Source organism: Elgaria multicarinata, chromosome 1 (genome assembly GCF_023053635.1).
Source record: "Elgaria multicarinata webbii isolate HBS135686 ecotype San Diego chromosome 1, rElgMul1.1.pri, whole genome shotgun sequence".
Taxonomy (NCBI): domain Eukaryota; kingdom Metazoa; phylum Chordata; class Lepidosauria; order Squamata; family Anguidae; genus Elgaria; species Elgaria multicarinata.
The window spans coordinates 74,695,756-74,709,546 of record NC_086171.1 but is presented as its reverse complement, the minus strand read 5'-3'; the positions used below and the strand labels follow the sequence as shown (position 1 = coordinate 74,709,546).

Genomic DNA, 13,791 nt, shown 5'->3' with positions numbered 1-13,791 from the left:
GGCTAGGACTGATGGGAAATTGTAGTCCAAAACACCTGGAGGGCACCCAGGTGGGGGAAGACTGCTTTAAGATGTGTGTAGTTCATATGAGGGAAGATGGTCTTTAAATTGCACCCTAAATTGGGTTTGACAGTGCTGGCTGGGTGGGTGGGTGGGAAGTAGAGTCTATAAAGCACCTAATACTGTACTTTATTATCTGATTGACAAGGACCCGCTACAGATATTTAGATCAATCTGCTGAAGTCAGACTACATCTGATGAGGTTCTACTCCTCTGAAGGCCTCAGCCGTAAGACGTTCAAGATGATGACACCAGAGAAGAGGGCAATCTACACTGTGGAATACTCTCCCTCCCTCCAAGCTTTTAGGAAAGCTGTGAGGGCCCTTCTTCTTCATAGAGTTTTCTCATGCATTCACTTTATTTTATTTTAAACTGACATTTTGTATACAATGAACTGCTGCAGCTCGTAATTCTATTTGGCGGCTTTTATTGTTTACATAAATACAATAAACCTGCTTACTGTTGCAATAAAATTGGTGCCACATTCTTTTAATTATGAGCAATTATGAGCAATTAATTATGAGGTTGTTCATATTTACATTTTTGTTTGTTTTAATTTGCTTTGAGATTATCAAGAAGTGTACCTGTTTAATATGTTCATTTGAATGGGGCTTGAACCTCCTGGTAGATTGTGCCCAAACACAGTACAGAAAACAGAAGTGATGGCTTAAAGGTCTAAAGGCCATCTTTGTTAAATTAACCTAAGTGAAATTACCTTTGAAGACCCTTTTGTAGAGCAATAGAGTCCAGATCTCCTCAGACAGGCATACAGCTTCTTCCACGATTTCCTCCCCAGTTCTTTCACATGCAAGAACCCTTGAATTTCTGGACAGCTACTCGAGTTTAAAAAATTCTGTTAGGGTTTAAATGAAAATGTGGAATTCTATCATTACAAAGAGCAAATAAGGGCAACTGCAGTAAATACAAGCCACTAATGGTTTAGAATGATGGGCGTTGCAGTCCAACACATCTGGAGGACACAAGGTTATGGAAGGCTAGCTTATTGCATCAGACAGCATTTTTGCCGGGTTGGAATACAAGTCCCATTAGAAAAATGCCACCTTAAACTGAGAGCCAGTATTTCAAACGAGAAATGGTGTTTTCTAATCCAACTTCTTCAACAGGAATGTTATCATGGTAATGATGAACAGTTCCAGAAGTCCATTGCACAGGAGTGGCAACACAATATGAATTATGCCAAAGAAACAAAGAACATACTTAAAATATCTACTATTGTTTTTAGATTAGTTTATATACATTCTGGACGAAAATGTCTTACAATACAGATGCTTAATGTAAGAAAACAATGGTCAAATGCTCTAATAATTATAATAAATTTGTATGTGCATCTTAACCACTTTTATCTATATTTTCACACACACCCAAAACTGGGCAGTATCTAATGGGGAGTAACTGCTAATGTAAATTACATTGCATAAAGTACTCTTTGTGCAACAACAATAACGCCAGCTGGGTGCTCTGATTTCCCCAGGAAATCTGCATGACAGTTAATGCTATTGGTGCTGCACTCCAATAGTTTGTACTAGTGCAATGTAATTTATGTTAGTGGTTGCTCTCCATTATTCCAACAGGAATTCCTTTTGTTACTTATACTGTGCTTATCTTCAGCCTTCAAAAGTGAATATTTTATGATTTTCGGGGGGGGGGGGTGTTAGTTGAACTTTTCTGCCCAAGTACACCCAAAAACAAGATGATCAAACTTTAAAAAAAATCTATCCTGAATTATTGTTAACTTAAAACAGGTCAATGAAGAGTGTGAATTGCGAGTAACTAATGGTACCATTGGGGGGAAGAGGATACTCAACTGTGTTACTGGAAATAATATTACCTGATAATTTTCAGAGCACAACTTTAGTTACTACTTTTAGGGGGGTGTTGTTGAATAATTAGAGTGCTAATTAACAACTCTGTTATTGTGAGTCTCAGAATTTGACCCGTAATTTGAGGGTCTTTGCCCCCTTCCCAAGGTTTCCAGGGGGAAGGAGTTAAATCTCAGTGTTGGGGCCAGCGTAAGGGGGCAAGCTATTTTCAGCAAGGCTGTCCATTTGCTATCCATTTTCCTAGCTTTTATTTCCAGCCTCAGTATCTCTTTCTGCAGGAGAGAAGAGGTGAGAGGCAAACAAAATGGATATAATTAATATAGTTTGGAAACACATGAGAAATAGGAGGAATGCTTCATAGCAGAAGTTTAAGGTCTCTTTTAAAATGCCCAAAACATAATATCAAGTGCCACCCTCTTTTTCCAAAGAAAATTCCAACCTTGAGCTCCCAGCCTGAGCCTCAGGAAATCTGGCAACTCTGCTTAGTCCTAGTTGAGCAATTAGGCGTTTGCAAGTTCGCCTGTCTCCAATAGAAATAATGGCGCTTTTGGAGAAACAAACCACTCTGGGCAGTGCCAGTGGTCATTTTGAATATTCAAGGCGTGACTATGGCTTGTAGTATCATCTGATCCCTGTGGGGGTGAGTTATGCGAGGGTTTAACAACCCTCGCATAACCCTAAACATGCCATGGGTTCTCCAAGGGTGGTTTAATCCTTACACAACCCACCCTCACTGAGTTTGGACAACATAACAAACTGCAGCCATAGCTTGAATTTTCAGGACAGTGCCATACATCACAACCTGCGGCAATCATGCGAACCTGATCAATGACTTTATCATATCTGGCTTCTATGTTACTTCCCTTTCTTTAAAAGGGAAGTAACATGCAGCCAGAAATGATAACATTTTAAAGGATCTAGAATATTTTAAATAGATATGCTGGGGTTTATTTAAATGCCAGCACAGTACTAGTTTGTATTTAACATTGTGTTATTTCATTAACTGCCTAGCCTTAAAGTATGCATCTCTCCACTCAATATATTCAATTACATATTAGTTCCTTTGCTCATTACAGAGGACAACTACAATATCTTTAGCATACCTGTAAGAGCTGTGACTGTGGAATACAGCCATTTGACTGCTGACACCAAGCAACCATTTGCTCTGGAAAAAAATTCTGGGGGTGGGTGGGGAAGAGAGATAAACAGATGAGAAGACAGCTTAGTATTAGGATTCATCTAACCTCTTTTTTATACAGCAATTCCATTTTGAAGAAGCTCTCCAGGCCGTGTTCCAGTGGGGTGGGGGCAAAACAGGAGAGGCATTTCAAGCTTTTAGAACATGGGGAGGAAATGGCACAAAATCTGGGAAACCACCCAATGATTGGTGGTTAGGGGAAAGGGCGAAGGGAAGGAGGCTTGGATTCTAGAGGGCTGCATTGAAATGGGGGTGGGTGGGAGGCATTCAGCCCTTGGGCTGGGCCTGAGAGTCTACACCCATGCTTTAAATGTTCCAACAGCATTGTGAGAAACTGCAACCATATGGGTGGGGACAGCTGGGATTGTGCAAAGAAAACAATTGTGTCTGAAGGATCTCTGGTTGTGAGCTTTTAAACATTACAGCAACATCATGGGATGGACTATAGGAAAAGTGGCTTCCAGAACATTACTGTAACCTTTGCAGGACATCTAATTCAAAGCATCTTCCGCTCCCACAACAATTATAGTTTTACATATGTAATTCCCCTACACACACCCAACTGGATCTCCCATGGTTTCAGCTTAGCTTCCCTCTGCACCACTGTGATGCCACCAGCCTAATCCTGAAATGTGTGAAAAATATTAAAATTGACAGCCAGTTCTTTTGCTTTTCACACAAAGGCTTGCTTGAAGGGGAATGAATGTATGACAAACATTCAGGTTAAGCTATGTCTATCACTGGTTAATATATAGGTGGAACTATAGGAAGTATCATAACAGAGATTAATGTGAATTGAAGCTCCTGAGGTGCTCAGCCCTGGAACATGCCAAGTCGTACTTCATGTATTTATTTATATCCCACCTTTCTGCCAAAAAAATGGCACTCAAAGCCACCATCAACAAAGAATGCTTTAGCGTATGTGCGAAGTGTCTCCCCTTTATCTTAATTTGCACTCACATTACCTGGCATTTGGGGAAAGGCCTTCCAGGTCACAGAACAAAATTTATAGGAAGGTATAAATCCTGGCACCTCTTATTTCAAGAAATTAAGCATCAATGCTCAGTACTTTAGACCTCAATGCTCTGCATCGCCTTTGCTGGAACAGCAGCTCAGAGGGCTGGGTCAGCAGTCCCAGTGCCAGCAACTGACACAAACGTTTGCCTCTTGCCCCTGAATGTGACTGACTTACAGCGCCACACAAGGCCATTTGTGCAGGACTCTTGATGATCCCAACAATTGCTTAAGGGGCATCTTAAGTAATTCAAACCCTTTATCTGCATAGGCTTACATTTGCATTTTTAAGCTATCCTGGATAGTGGTTTTAAATGCTGATGGTTTCTTCCCCCACACCCTACCACAGAATACTCATTTAATAGCTAAAGCACAAACTGCAGCTGCAAAATGTGCATTCCAAATAATATGCATATAATATGGGAAATCTTTTATTTTTTTCTATATTAGTCCCATTTAAAGGGGCTATGCAAAGCATGGCCCCTTTTACATTCTCAGCTCCCATGCTTTGCATTGCCCCTTTAAATGGGAGGCTTGAAACTTCTAGGATTACGAGGGAGGGAGGTAAAAGAGAGCAAAGGCCTGGCTTTTGCAGACGACATGACACTTTTCTGGGACGTTTTTAATAACATGTGTAGGAAGACATAATCTACAGGACATCATACTTTGCTGAATAGTGGTCCCAATTCCAACCCCCCGGAACCCTAAAATTCCCCCCGGGGGGGAATTCCCCCCTTGTTCAGAACCCATGCTCTAGATGTTTTACCTACAACTCCCATGATTCCTCACCATTGCCTATGCTGGATAAGGCTGATGGAAGTTGTTGACCAAAACATTTGTCATTAAAAAGTATTATACACTTCTCAAATAATAAAATATTGGGTTACATTTAGCTCAAATAAAGGAAGGTGAACTTTTCCCCCCGACAGGAATTCTCAGGCGAACCAAAAGTTGATTCTATTGGGCTTTAAGATAGACAGAGCAATCACCATACACTTTCATATGATCGAGACAACTATGCAACTTGCTTTTAGGCACATTGTGTAAATAAGGATGTTGCCTTATGAAGGGTTAGCCCGTCATTCCATTTAGCCTAGTACAGTGTGCTCTGACTGGCAGCAACGTTGCAGACTCTCCCAGCCCTTTTCTGAATTTTAACTAGAGAAGCCAAAGATCAAACCTGAGGCCACCTTCATGCAAGGCATGTGCTCTACAACTAAGCTATGGCCCCTCTCCATAGTGGTGGTGGGGTACCTGTGCACAAGCCTGCCTCCCCCTAGAATATCAGCACAAGCTGGTGGCAAAGAGTTTCCTCATAAAAAGAGGAAGCAGTGGCATGTTTACCTCCTGTAAACTATTCACATGGAAACAGTATTCCTTGTTACTGCAAGGCTTTCTGCTCAGAGTTACTCCACTTCTGCATCGCAAGACTGGCCTGGTTCACATATAATGCTAACGCATAGTATGAGTTGCTGAATTCTGGATTGTTGTGATGTGCAAACTCTGCCATGCTAACAAACCATGGTTTGTTAACCACAAACAACACAGAAAGGGAACCCATGGTTTGTTGTTGGGTTGTGAACTCTGGGTTGTTTAAACCATGGATTGTCATCACATGTGAACCAAGAGCCGTGGGATGTTCATGGATTGCTTCACCAGGCTACAGAGCTGGTGTGCAGGAGCAGGGGGAAAACCAGCCACTCTATATGCCAGTACTATAGTGCTGCAATAGCATTTGGGATTCAGCAGAGAACAGGTGAAGTAGGAGGGAAACAAACTACCCAGGGACTGAGAAAACAAACCATAGGTTGTTTAATTGTCTGCCAAACAAATCCTGGGCATAATTCAGTTTTATGTATTTTATATTTACTGTTGTTCCCCGCCTTGATCAAAATGGAGAGGCGGGTAAGAATTATTATTATTATTATTATTATTATTATTATTATTATTATTATTAATCCATAGATTAAATAAATGATAGGGTAATCTTATGTGCAAACAAGATCATTTATTTTCATACTACTATTATGATACTAACAAGTATTTGAAACCAACTCAGATTTTCATACTATACAAGCCACATACAGAAGATAGATTTTTTCAGGACCACAGAACATAACTAAACATGAAAAAATAGGATACTCACCACAGGATTCTTAAAGAATTCATATTTTGCATAATTCTTCCTGAACAAAAATTTACTTTCACTCCCCATTGTAGAATCAACTTGAACAACAAGTTCATGATCTTCCAAGCACCTCTCTATAGATAAAAGTTAAAAGTGTAAATGCACATGGACACAAAGAAAATATCCATGTTCCAGACCAGTGGTTTTCAAAGTATCTACCTTCAGAGAAGTTTTTCCAGGGCACCAAAGAACCTCTGAACAGAGGAATGTGGCACACGTTCCAGACTTCACATTCTATTCATGTAACAAAAGGTGCTGCCTAAATCTTTCAGAGCTTCACTAAAGCCTTATATGCCCTAGACTACATCCAACACTCCTATATGGCAGTGTGTTGCAGAAGAAGATTGATAATGATAAACATAGAGCAAAACCCAACAAAGGTTATACTTAGAGCAGACCCATTGAAATGAATCAGACTTTATGTTAGTTATGACTAACTGAAGTCCAATTATTTCAATGGATCTACTCTAAATTGGACTTATGTTGGATTTTACACATGGGTTCTTTCAGGAAAGCCTGGCCATTATTTATCTTCTTATTGAGAAGTTGCTGTTGCACTTCCAAAACCTCCAAGGTTCCTTAGAAAACAGTTTGAAAATCACTGTTCTAAAGCAGATTACCTCAGAATCCTTTTGGTTTCCCTTTTACATTCTTTCTGAATTCAACAATAATTCAATATGAAGAGAACACAGACCCAGAAACGTTATATCAGAGTTTTCATCAGATGGGCACACCTCTAGCAAATGTAACCATCTACTTATATTGGCATGTTTCCTCTGAAGTTGGTAAAACTGTAAGCATTTGGTAATGAAAGAAAAGTTGTGATGAAAGAAAACTTGCCATAAAATAGCTATAAAACTACTATACCATATCAAAAGGTACATCATCATTTAATACACTGTCTTATATAGACATGTAAAATCCTTAGGTATGATCCAGTTAAATGTATTTGGATCCAGATTTACTTATACTTAGAGTAGACCCCAGTGAAAACAATGGGGTTTGAGTCAGTCATGGCTAACTTTATTTATTTATTTATTACATTTCTATACCGCCCAATAGCTAGAACTCTCTGCGGGGTTCACAAAAATTAAAACCATTCAACGTATAAAACCATAATATAAAATACAATATAAAAGCTCAACCAGGTAAAAACAGTTAGTTGCTCAAACTGGGAAAGTTAAGCACATGCTTAATTCTCTTGCAGTCAAATTGGGGGAATTAGTAGTGTTTAGCTTTGGGTGGATCTTGACCTTTGTTCTATGTATGAAATTCTGGATAACGACAGAAATAAAAGTTAAGACTACAATGATGAAACATATTTTAGTATAAAAAGCAAGCTAATCTTAATCATTTTTATTCATTTATGCTATATGAATCTTTCACTTGTATGCTAATTTTTCATCCAGTGTTCACTCAATGCAAATAAAATAAGCCATGGGGTTTGTGAGCCCTTCCCTGCTGCCCCACCTCTTTAAGATCACCTCTAAAGGCCCAGCATTGTATTCTTTCATATTGGAACGTTTCATACTGCTTTGGTATTCTTTTCATCTGAAGGGAAGCATATTGTACTTCACAGGTTTCGAGTTAACATCTCCTAGTCCTAGCCTTTTTGTACAGCTTTGCCAGTAGGAACAGCCTGAATTTTGAAGAGTTTAGTATGTTCAGTGACATATTTATTTTTTACAGCATCTTGTTTTGTTTTTTTAACGTTAGTTTTAGGGTTTTAATTACTGTATGATGCCCCTGAGTGAAAGGAGAAACAGCATATAAGTATTTTGAATAAATAGTGAAGATCAGCAACAAAAGAATACTAGGCATGTCTATTAACAATTTTTAAAAGCTATAGCCTAAATCACAAATTAATTAAACCAGAACACTTGATTTAAGCCACTGGTCTCAGCAATAAAGATTGGATTACTGCAACGCGCTCTATGTGGGGCTGCCCTTAAAGCTGCTCCGGAGGCTTGGAGCTAGTGCAGAACGCTGCAGCTCGGCTGTTGTCTGGAGCTGCCCCTTTCCAGCATGTAACTCCTCTGCTGAGGGAGCTGCACTGGCTGTCTATTCGCTACTGGGCCAGGTTTAAGGTTCTTGTACTTGTGTGCAAAGCCCTAAACAACTTGGAACCAGGATACCTAAGAGAGCGCCTTCTCCCCTACCAACCTGCCCGGTCACTGAGGTCATCCGAGGGCCTGCTCCTGGTGGTTCTACATAGACCCATCCTCCAACTGGAGTCCACCAGGGGAAGAGCCTTCAGCACAGTGGCCCCCCTCCTATGGAATTCCCTGCCTCTGGAGGACAGGCAGGCGCCAACTTTGTATTCCTTTCGGCGCCTCCTGAAAACGTCATTATTCCAGGAAGCCTTTCCTTAATGACTAGCCACAGTTCACTGTACATTTTGCTTCTTTTAAAATCTATTTTTAAGTGTTTTATTCTGTTTTTATTTTATTTTATCTTGTACATCACTCTGAAATTTTCAATGGGGAGTGGTATATAATTATAAATAAATAAATAAAACCGTGCTGATGAAGTAGTAATGAACATCATTGGGTTTAAACCAAAGAAACCTGGTCTTACATTCACCACACTGGAATCAATGAAGTTTATGGAAGACATCAGTTAGCAGTTACTTCTTCAGTGGAAGTGTTAAGGGTCAGTGTATACAATTAGTGGAAACGACAGCTTACCCTGGATGAGACTGTAGGTACACGGCTGCATGTTTGAATGCTTCACCAAGATGCAGAAAAACAGCATGTCAGAGGAAGCTAGCTGAATTTTAATTCCTGGCATATGGCCCCTGACATACATAGAGTTTTCTCTCCAGGAATGGGAATTCTGATTGACCTAGGTTCTTGTCCCCATGGAAATGTGCATAGAAAAATCAATGTGTATAAAGACTGAGCCAATCATGTCTTGGCTGGCAGGGTGTGGCCAATGCATGTATCATCTTCAAGGGTGTGGCTAGCTGTGATCCCACTTGCTTTTTCACAAATTCATTACGGGTGAATATTAAACACCAGAAAAGAGCTAATGTTTTACTGAAAGCAGTATCTTAAAAATAGAAGGAGTAATGGTAAGAACAATCACTGTCATACTGTCTGTCTCTGTCACACACACTCTTTAAAACTTCACTATGTGTGATACACCAAAGTCTATTAGATATTTCTAGGAAAGTACTCCTAAAGTAGCATCACAAAAAAGCTTTCCTCTGCCTACCAATATGGTTAAATTAGTGGTGTTTCCTGTTATTTATTGTAGAGGTTATAACCAAGTTCGGTATTCAGTGGGTCAGAACAGAGTTAACAGGGGTTACCACATTTAAAAGACATGGAGCAACTCGTGGGATTGTCCACTTCCTCCCACAACCTTGATTTTAACCACAGTTAAAAATTACATCCTATGGCTAAGTAGGTTTTCAATTACACAAGAATTTAAACAAGTTCGCAAGTCATTGTTAAACAGGAATCAGGACAGTGATCATTTTGTACCAGATAGGGAGCACATGATTCCACAATCTGCTCCAATTCTCTTAGGGTGAAACCCTAAGCATGTTTAGACAGAAAAGTCTAAACATCCCAGCATTCTCCAGCCAGCACCGCTATCTTGTCTGGATTAAGCTTCATTGTGTTTGCCCTTAACCAGTGATGTGGGCATTCTGAAAAAATTATGAACTGGAAAATCTTCCAAAGCAAATTAGGCTAATTTGCATAGGTTCATATGCACTGGAGATTTTTCAGTTTCTGTTGGAAAATGTTCAGTTTGCATTGGAAAATCACTGGAGAATAATTTAAGTTAGCATGTTTACCAAATACAAGTAAAACGAAAAACAAAGCTTAAAAAGTATCCAATGTTGTATGTTTTTCTCAATACATCATCTTTCAATACGTCATCTATCAAACTGTTTCTGTCTCAAATCCAGGCCTGAAACTAACTGGAATGGATCCAAATAATCAATATCCTTCAAAACCACCTGGAGTTGAGAATCCTCCACATTCTCCAATACCATACACCAAAATGGAAAGTTATAAACTGGATGGTATTCAGGTCCAAACTTGGCTGTTCTTGGTTTTCAATTAAGGGCTCAGCACCACCTTCTTTAGGGCAGTGGGGACCACACCTTCCCTCACAGAAGCATCGGCATACCTGAGATCCATACCTCCAGCCCTTCTCTGGCCTATTTCAATAGCCAAGAAGGGTAAGGAACTAGAGTGTATGTGGTGGGCTTCAACACTCTAAGCAGTTTATAGACATACTCAGGTGGCTCAAGCTGAAAACTATCCATAACAATATGATTAGATGGTGCCCCATCCATCTGTGACTGTCGCAAAGAGAAAGCTTAACATTCTAATTAGCTTCAAATATATAGAAAAAATAAATGAATATTACAATATTGGCAGTTTTATTTTCAATTCCACTCCTAATAACCCCTAGTAATATACAAATGAAAACCTAAATTCTCTGAGAGCTTGTATGCAAAATATAGTCATCATGGGACAAAAATTATCCACCAACACTGTATATTCCATTTTTACCTATGACATCAGGTGTAGCATAGTGGCTAAATGATGGAGGGAGTAATCCTATGGCCCCTAGATAGTTTCTGAGGGGCCATAGGATACTTCAGATATCCAGATCTGATATAGGGGACATGCTCCAACTTCAGAGAGGTGATTGGTCCCCTCTCCCCATCGCAGCCAGCACGGAAAGAATCATGGCAGCTGCCTCTGTGAGGTCAGGAATGAGACCTTGGAGAGGGGGGAAAGGGGGTGTTTCAGTAGGCAGTGAGTGGAGGAGCCTGGAGAGGCCAGGATATGAGCTATCCTGGGGCCTCTCTTGGAGGGGAAGGAAAGGAGGCAAAACACTTTTGCTAGATGGGCAAAAAAGCCCATTTAGCGAAAATGCACAGCGCAAGGACAGAGAGGTGAATGTAGCCTCCGCTCCTCCTCCTGCCCTGCATATGATGAGTGTAAGCCCCTGAGTTCAGAGCTTTGTGATCATCATAATAGGATTGCACCCTTAAAGCTATGAACCAGAAAGCTCCTAATTCTAATCTTACCTCTGATGACCTCAATAGGTGGAATCTGTTACATCCCAGCTAGAGCTTTCCCATCTCTAATATGAGAACAATAATATTGACTTGCCTTATCTTACTGATTTATCATGTAAAGATTATCGAGATAAATGTTTTATTGTAAGGTACTTTGAACATTCTAAAGTTCTACATAAATGTAAAGTATTAATATGCTTTTGGTGAAGTATCACTTCATTCAAAGAACTCATCAGCTGACCCCTCTCTTTTTCTCCTATGTCATGATTATGAAGGAGAGATTGGAAGCTTTTGCTTCTATTTTTAAACTAACCACAATTTAGCATAATGTCTGAACTCAGTCAAACTGTAGTCAGATTTTACTGCAGTTAATTGAAAGAAACCAACTTCAAACCATGGTTTATTAAGTTGGCTTGTTTCAATAAGCCATAGTTAAGAGAAACCACAGTTTAGACTTCAGACAAAAATAACTAAACTGTGGTTAACTAAAAATGGAAACAAAAGCTTTGAGCTTCCTTGGTGCACAAGCTCAGAGACTCATGCACATTCAAACCAGGCCATTCACTATAAAAGCAGTGAGAAGCACCATAAATGTTTGGTACATACAACTACGGAACTCCTATGCGGTAATCATTCTTTCACCATGGAAAGGTTTCGGTAGGACTAAAGCTCTCATTTACATATTGCACAAGTCCGGGATCTATATAGCTATTTTGCCATCAGAATAGAATGGATTTCAAACTAAAATTCAGGAGGCATTTGAAATAAAATACTGACTGATCAGTATATTGCTCCTTTCCCATCATTGTTAATTACCAAGTTATTTGTGTGTAAACAGAAGCTTTTGATTTCCTAATCAGCCTCCTGCCCGATTCATTCAGAGATGTCACACAGCAAGGTTTGACAGCACAATTAGTCACCATGGAAGCTATTGTGATGTCACAGACACTGAATTGTGGCATCACTGAATGAATCTGGCAGGAGAAGGATGTTGGACACAAAGGAGAAAAGCCTCTGTTTACACAATACCTTGGTAATCTCGGATGGGAAAGGGCCTATAAAAAGAGGACCCAGATTTTTAAAATGAGCATCAGTTAAAAAAAAAAAAGAATATTGTTCAAAACTTGAGTGCCTGTAGCAACATTTTCTTCCATATGCATTAGTGAATTCACAAGTGTCTTTCTAACATTTATTACTTTGCACTGATCCTATGCATGATTTTTTAAAAGAAGTCAAATCTGAAGGATTTTCTACTTGTATGCATTTGCAAAACACAAGTCTCCAATGTCCAACTTATCTCTCGTTAGTGCTGTTCATTTAAGACCTCGCAAACATGGAGAATGGCTTCTCTTCTGTAAAAGATGTCTATTAAAGGTCCCCTATTTCTAAAATGTATCTTTATAAGGCACTGACATAAAGATTTAGTGAGTTTGTCTGCCTACTTTTCTTCTCGCCTACCATATCTTTTATTTCTTTTAAATGAAATTGTCAGTTAATATTTAATAATGCTTTATTACAGGGAACATTCTATAACCTGTAACCTTTTTGGAGTAAGGGACTAAAACTGCATAGTACAACAGACCACTAATAAATTTGAAAGAAACAATGTAAGGAAGAGTCACACCAATATCTGAGTTCTCTTCAGGTATAAGCCATTAAATCAATTCCCCATAGCTCTCCCTTGCCAACTATAACCATGGCATCTTAATTTCAACCAGGTGCGAGAGCCGCTGCCTGGAAAAGAGAGGTACCAAGGTATGTGTAAGAGCATCCCATGATGCAGGTTGAAGTGGTGGTGTCATTTTCACCATCCTGAAAACAAGTTCAAGGAAATATCTCTCTCACCTATGGTCTTAAATAGACTGTAACGATGCAACGTGCTCAAGACCCACGACTCTCAGCTGATGATTAGCTGAGTTGAGAAGGAAATCCGACTCTCTCATGGGAGTCCAAAAATTCTAGCACAAACTATTTGCTATAATCACAGACTGACCACAAGAAGTCATCGGTGCAAACAGAATTATATGTGTATGTCCAAAATTTGAGGAGGGTCCCTAAAGAAGTCAGATACACACTGATGAATATTGTTACCTAATGTGATTGACAGCAGCATTCACTTGAGTATATTCAAAAATGGGTGGGTGGGATATAATGACATTCACAAAATATATCTGAGATTGTCAGAACTGATGTGTAGATATTTTGAACATATTATGTAGTGTTGGTTTCAGGTTTTGAGAAGCAAGATACCCTCCATAGGTCCTCCTCAGTCAGTTTAGTCCATTATCACCATTGCTGCTACTCGTCTTCCTCACCATTTCATCAATTTTACCACCTGTTTGCTGGCCAAACAGAGAGTCAGTGAGTAAGCAGGCAATGGCAGCTACTACTATTGCTTCTCAACAGCACTGTTTGCTTGCTTGCTCATACCCCTCTGGGCCAG

At 39.6% G+C, this 13,791-nt stretch overlaps 1 protein-coding gene across 2 annotated transcripts in view; it reads right to left on the bottom strand.

The window, feature by feature from the left end:
* GRB10 (growth factor receptor bound protein 10) overlaps nucleotides 1–13,791 on the bottom strand; it is a 132,404-nt gene that overhangs the window by 18,642 nt on the left and 99,971 nt on the right. For both annotated transcript variants that reach the window (XM_063130371.1, XM_063130381.1), the window contains exons 7-9: nucleotides 6,260–6,375; nucleotides 3,005–3,079; nucleotides 776–913 (exon numbers count right to left, since the gene is read on the bottom strand). In XM_063130371.1, coding sequence (XP_062986441.1) covers nucleotides 776–913; nucleotides 3,005–3,079; nucleotides 6,260–6,375 — 329 coding nt within the window. The remainder of the gene's footprint in view (nucleotides 1–775; nucleotides 914–3,004; nucleotides 3,080–6,259; nucleotides 6,376–13,791) is intronic.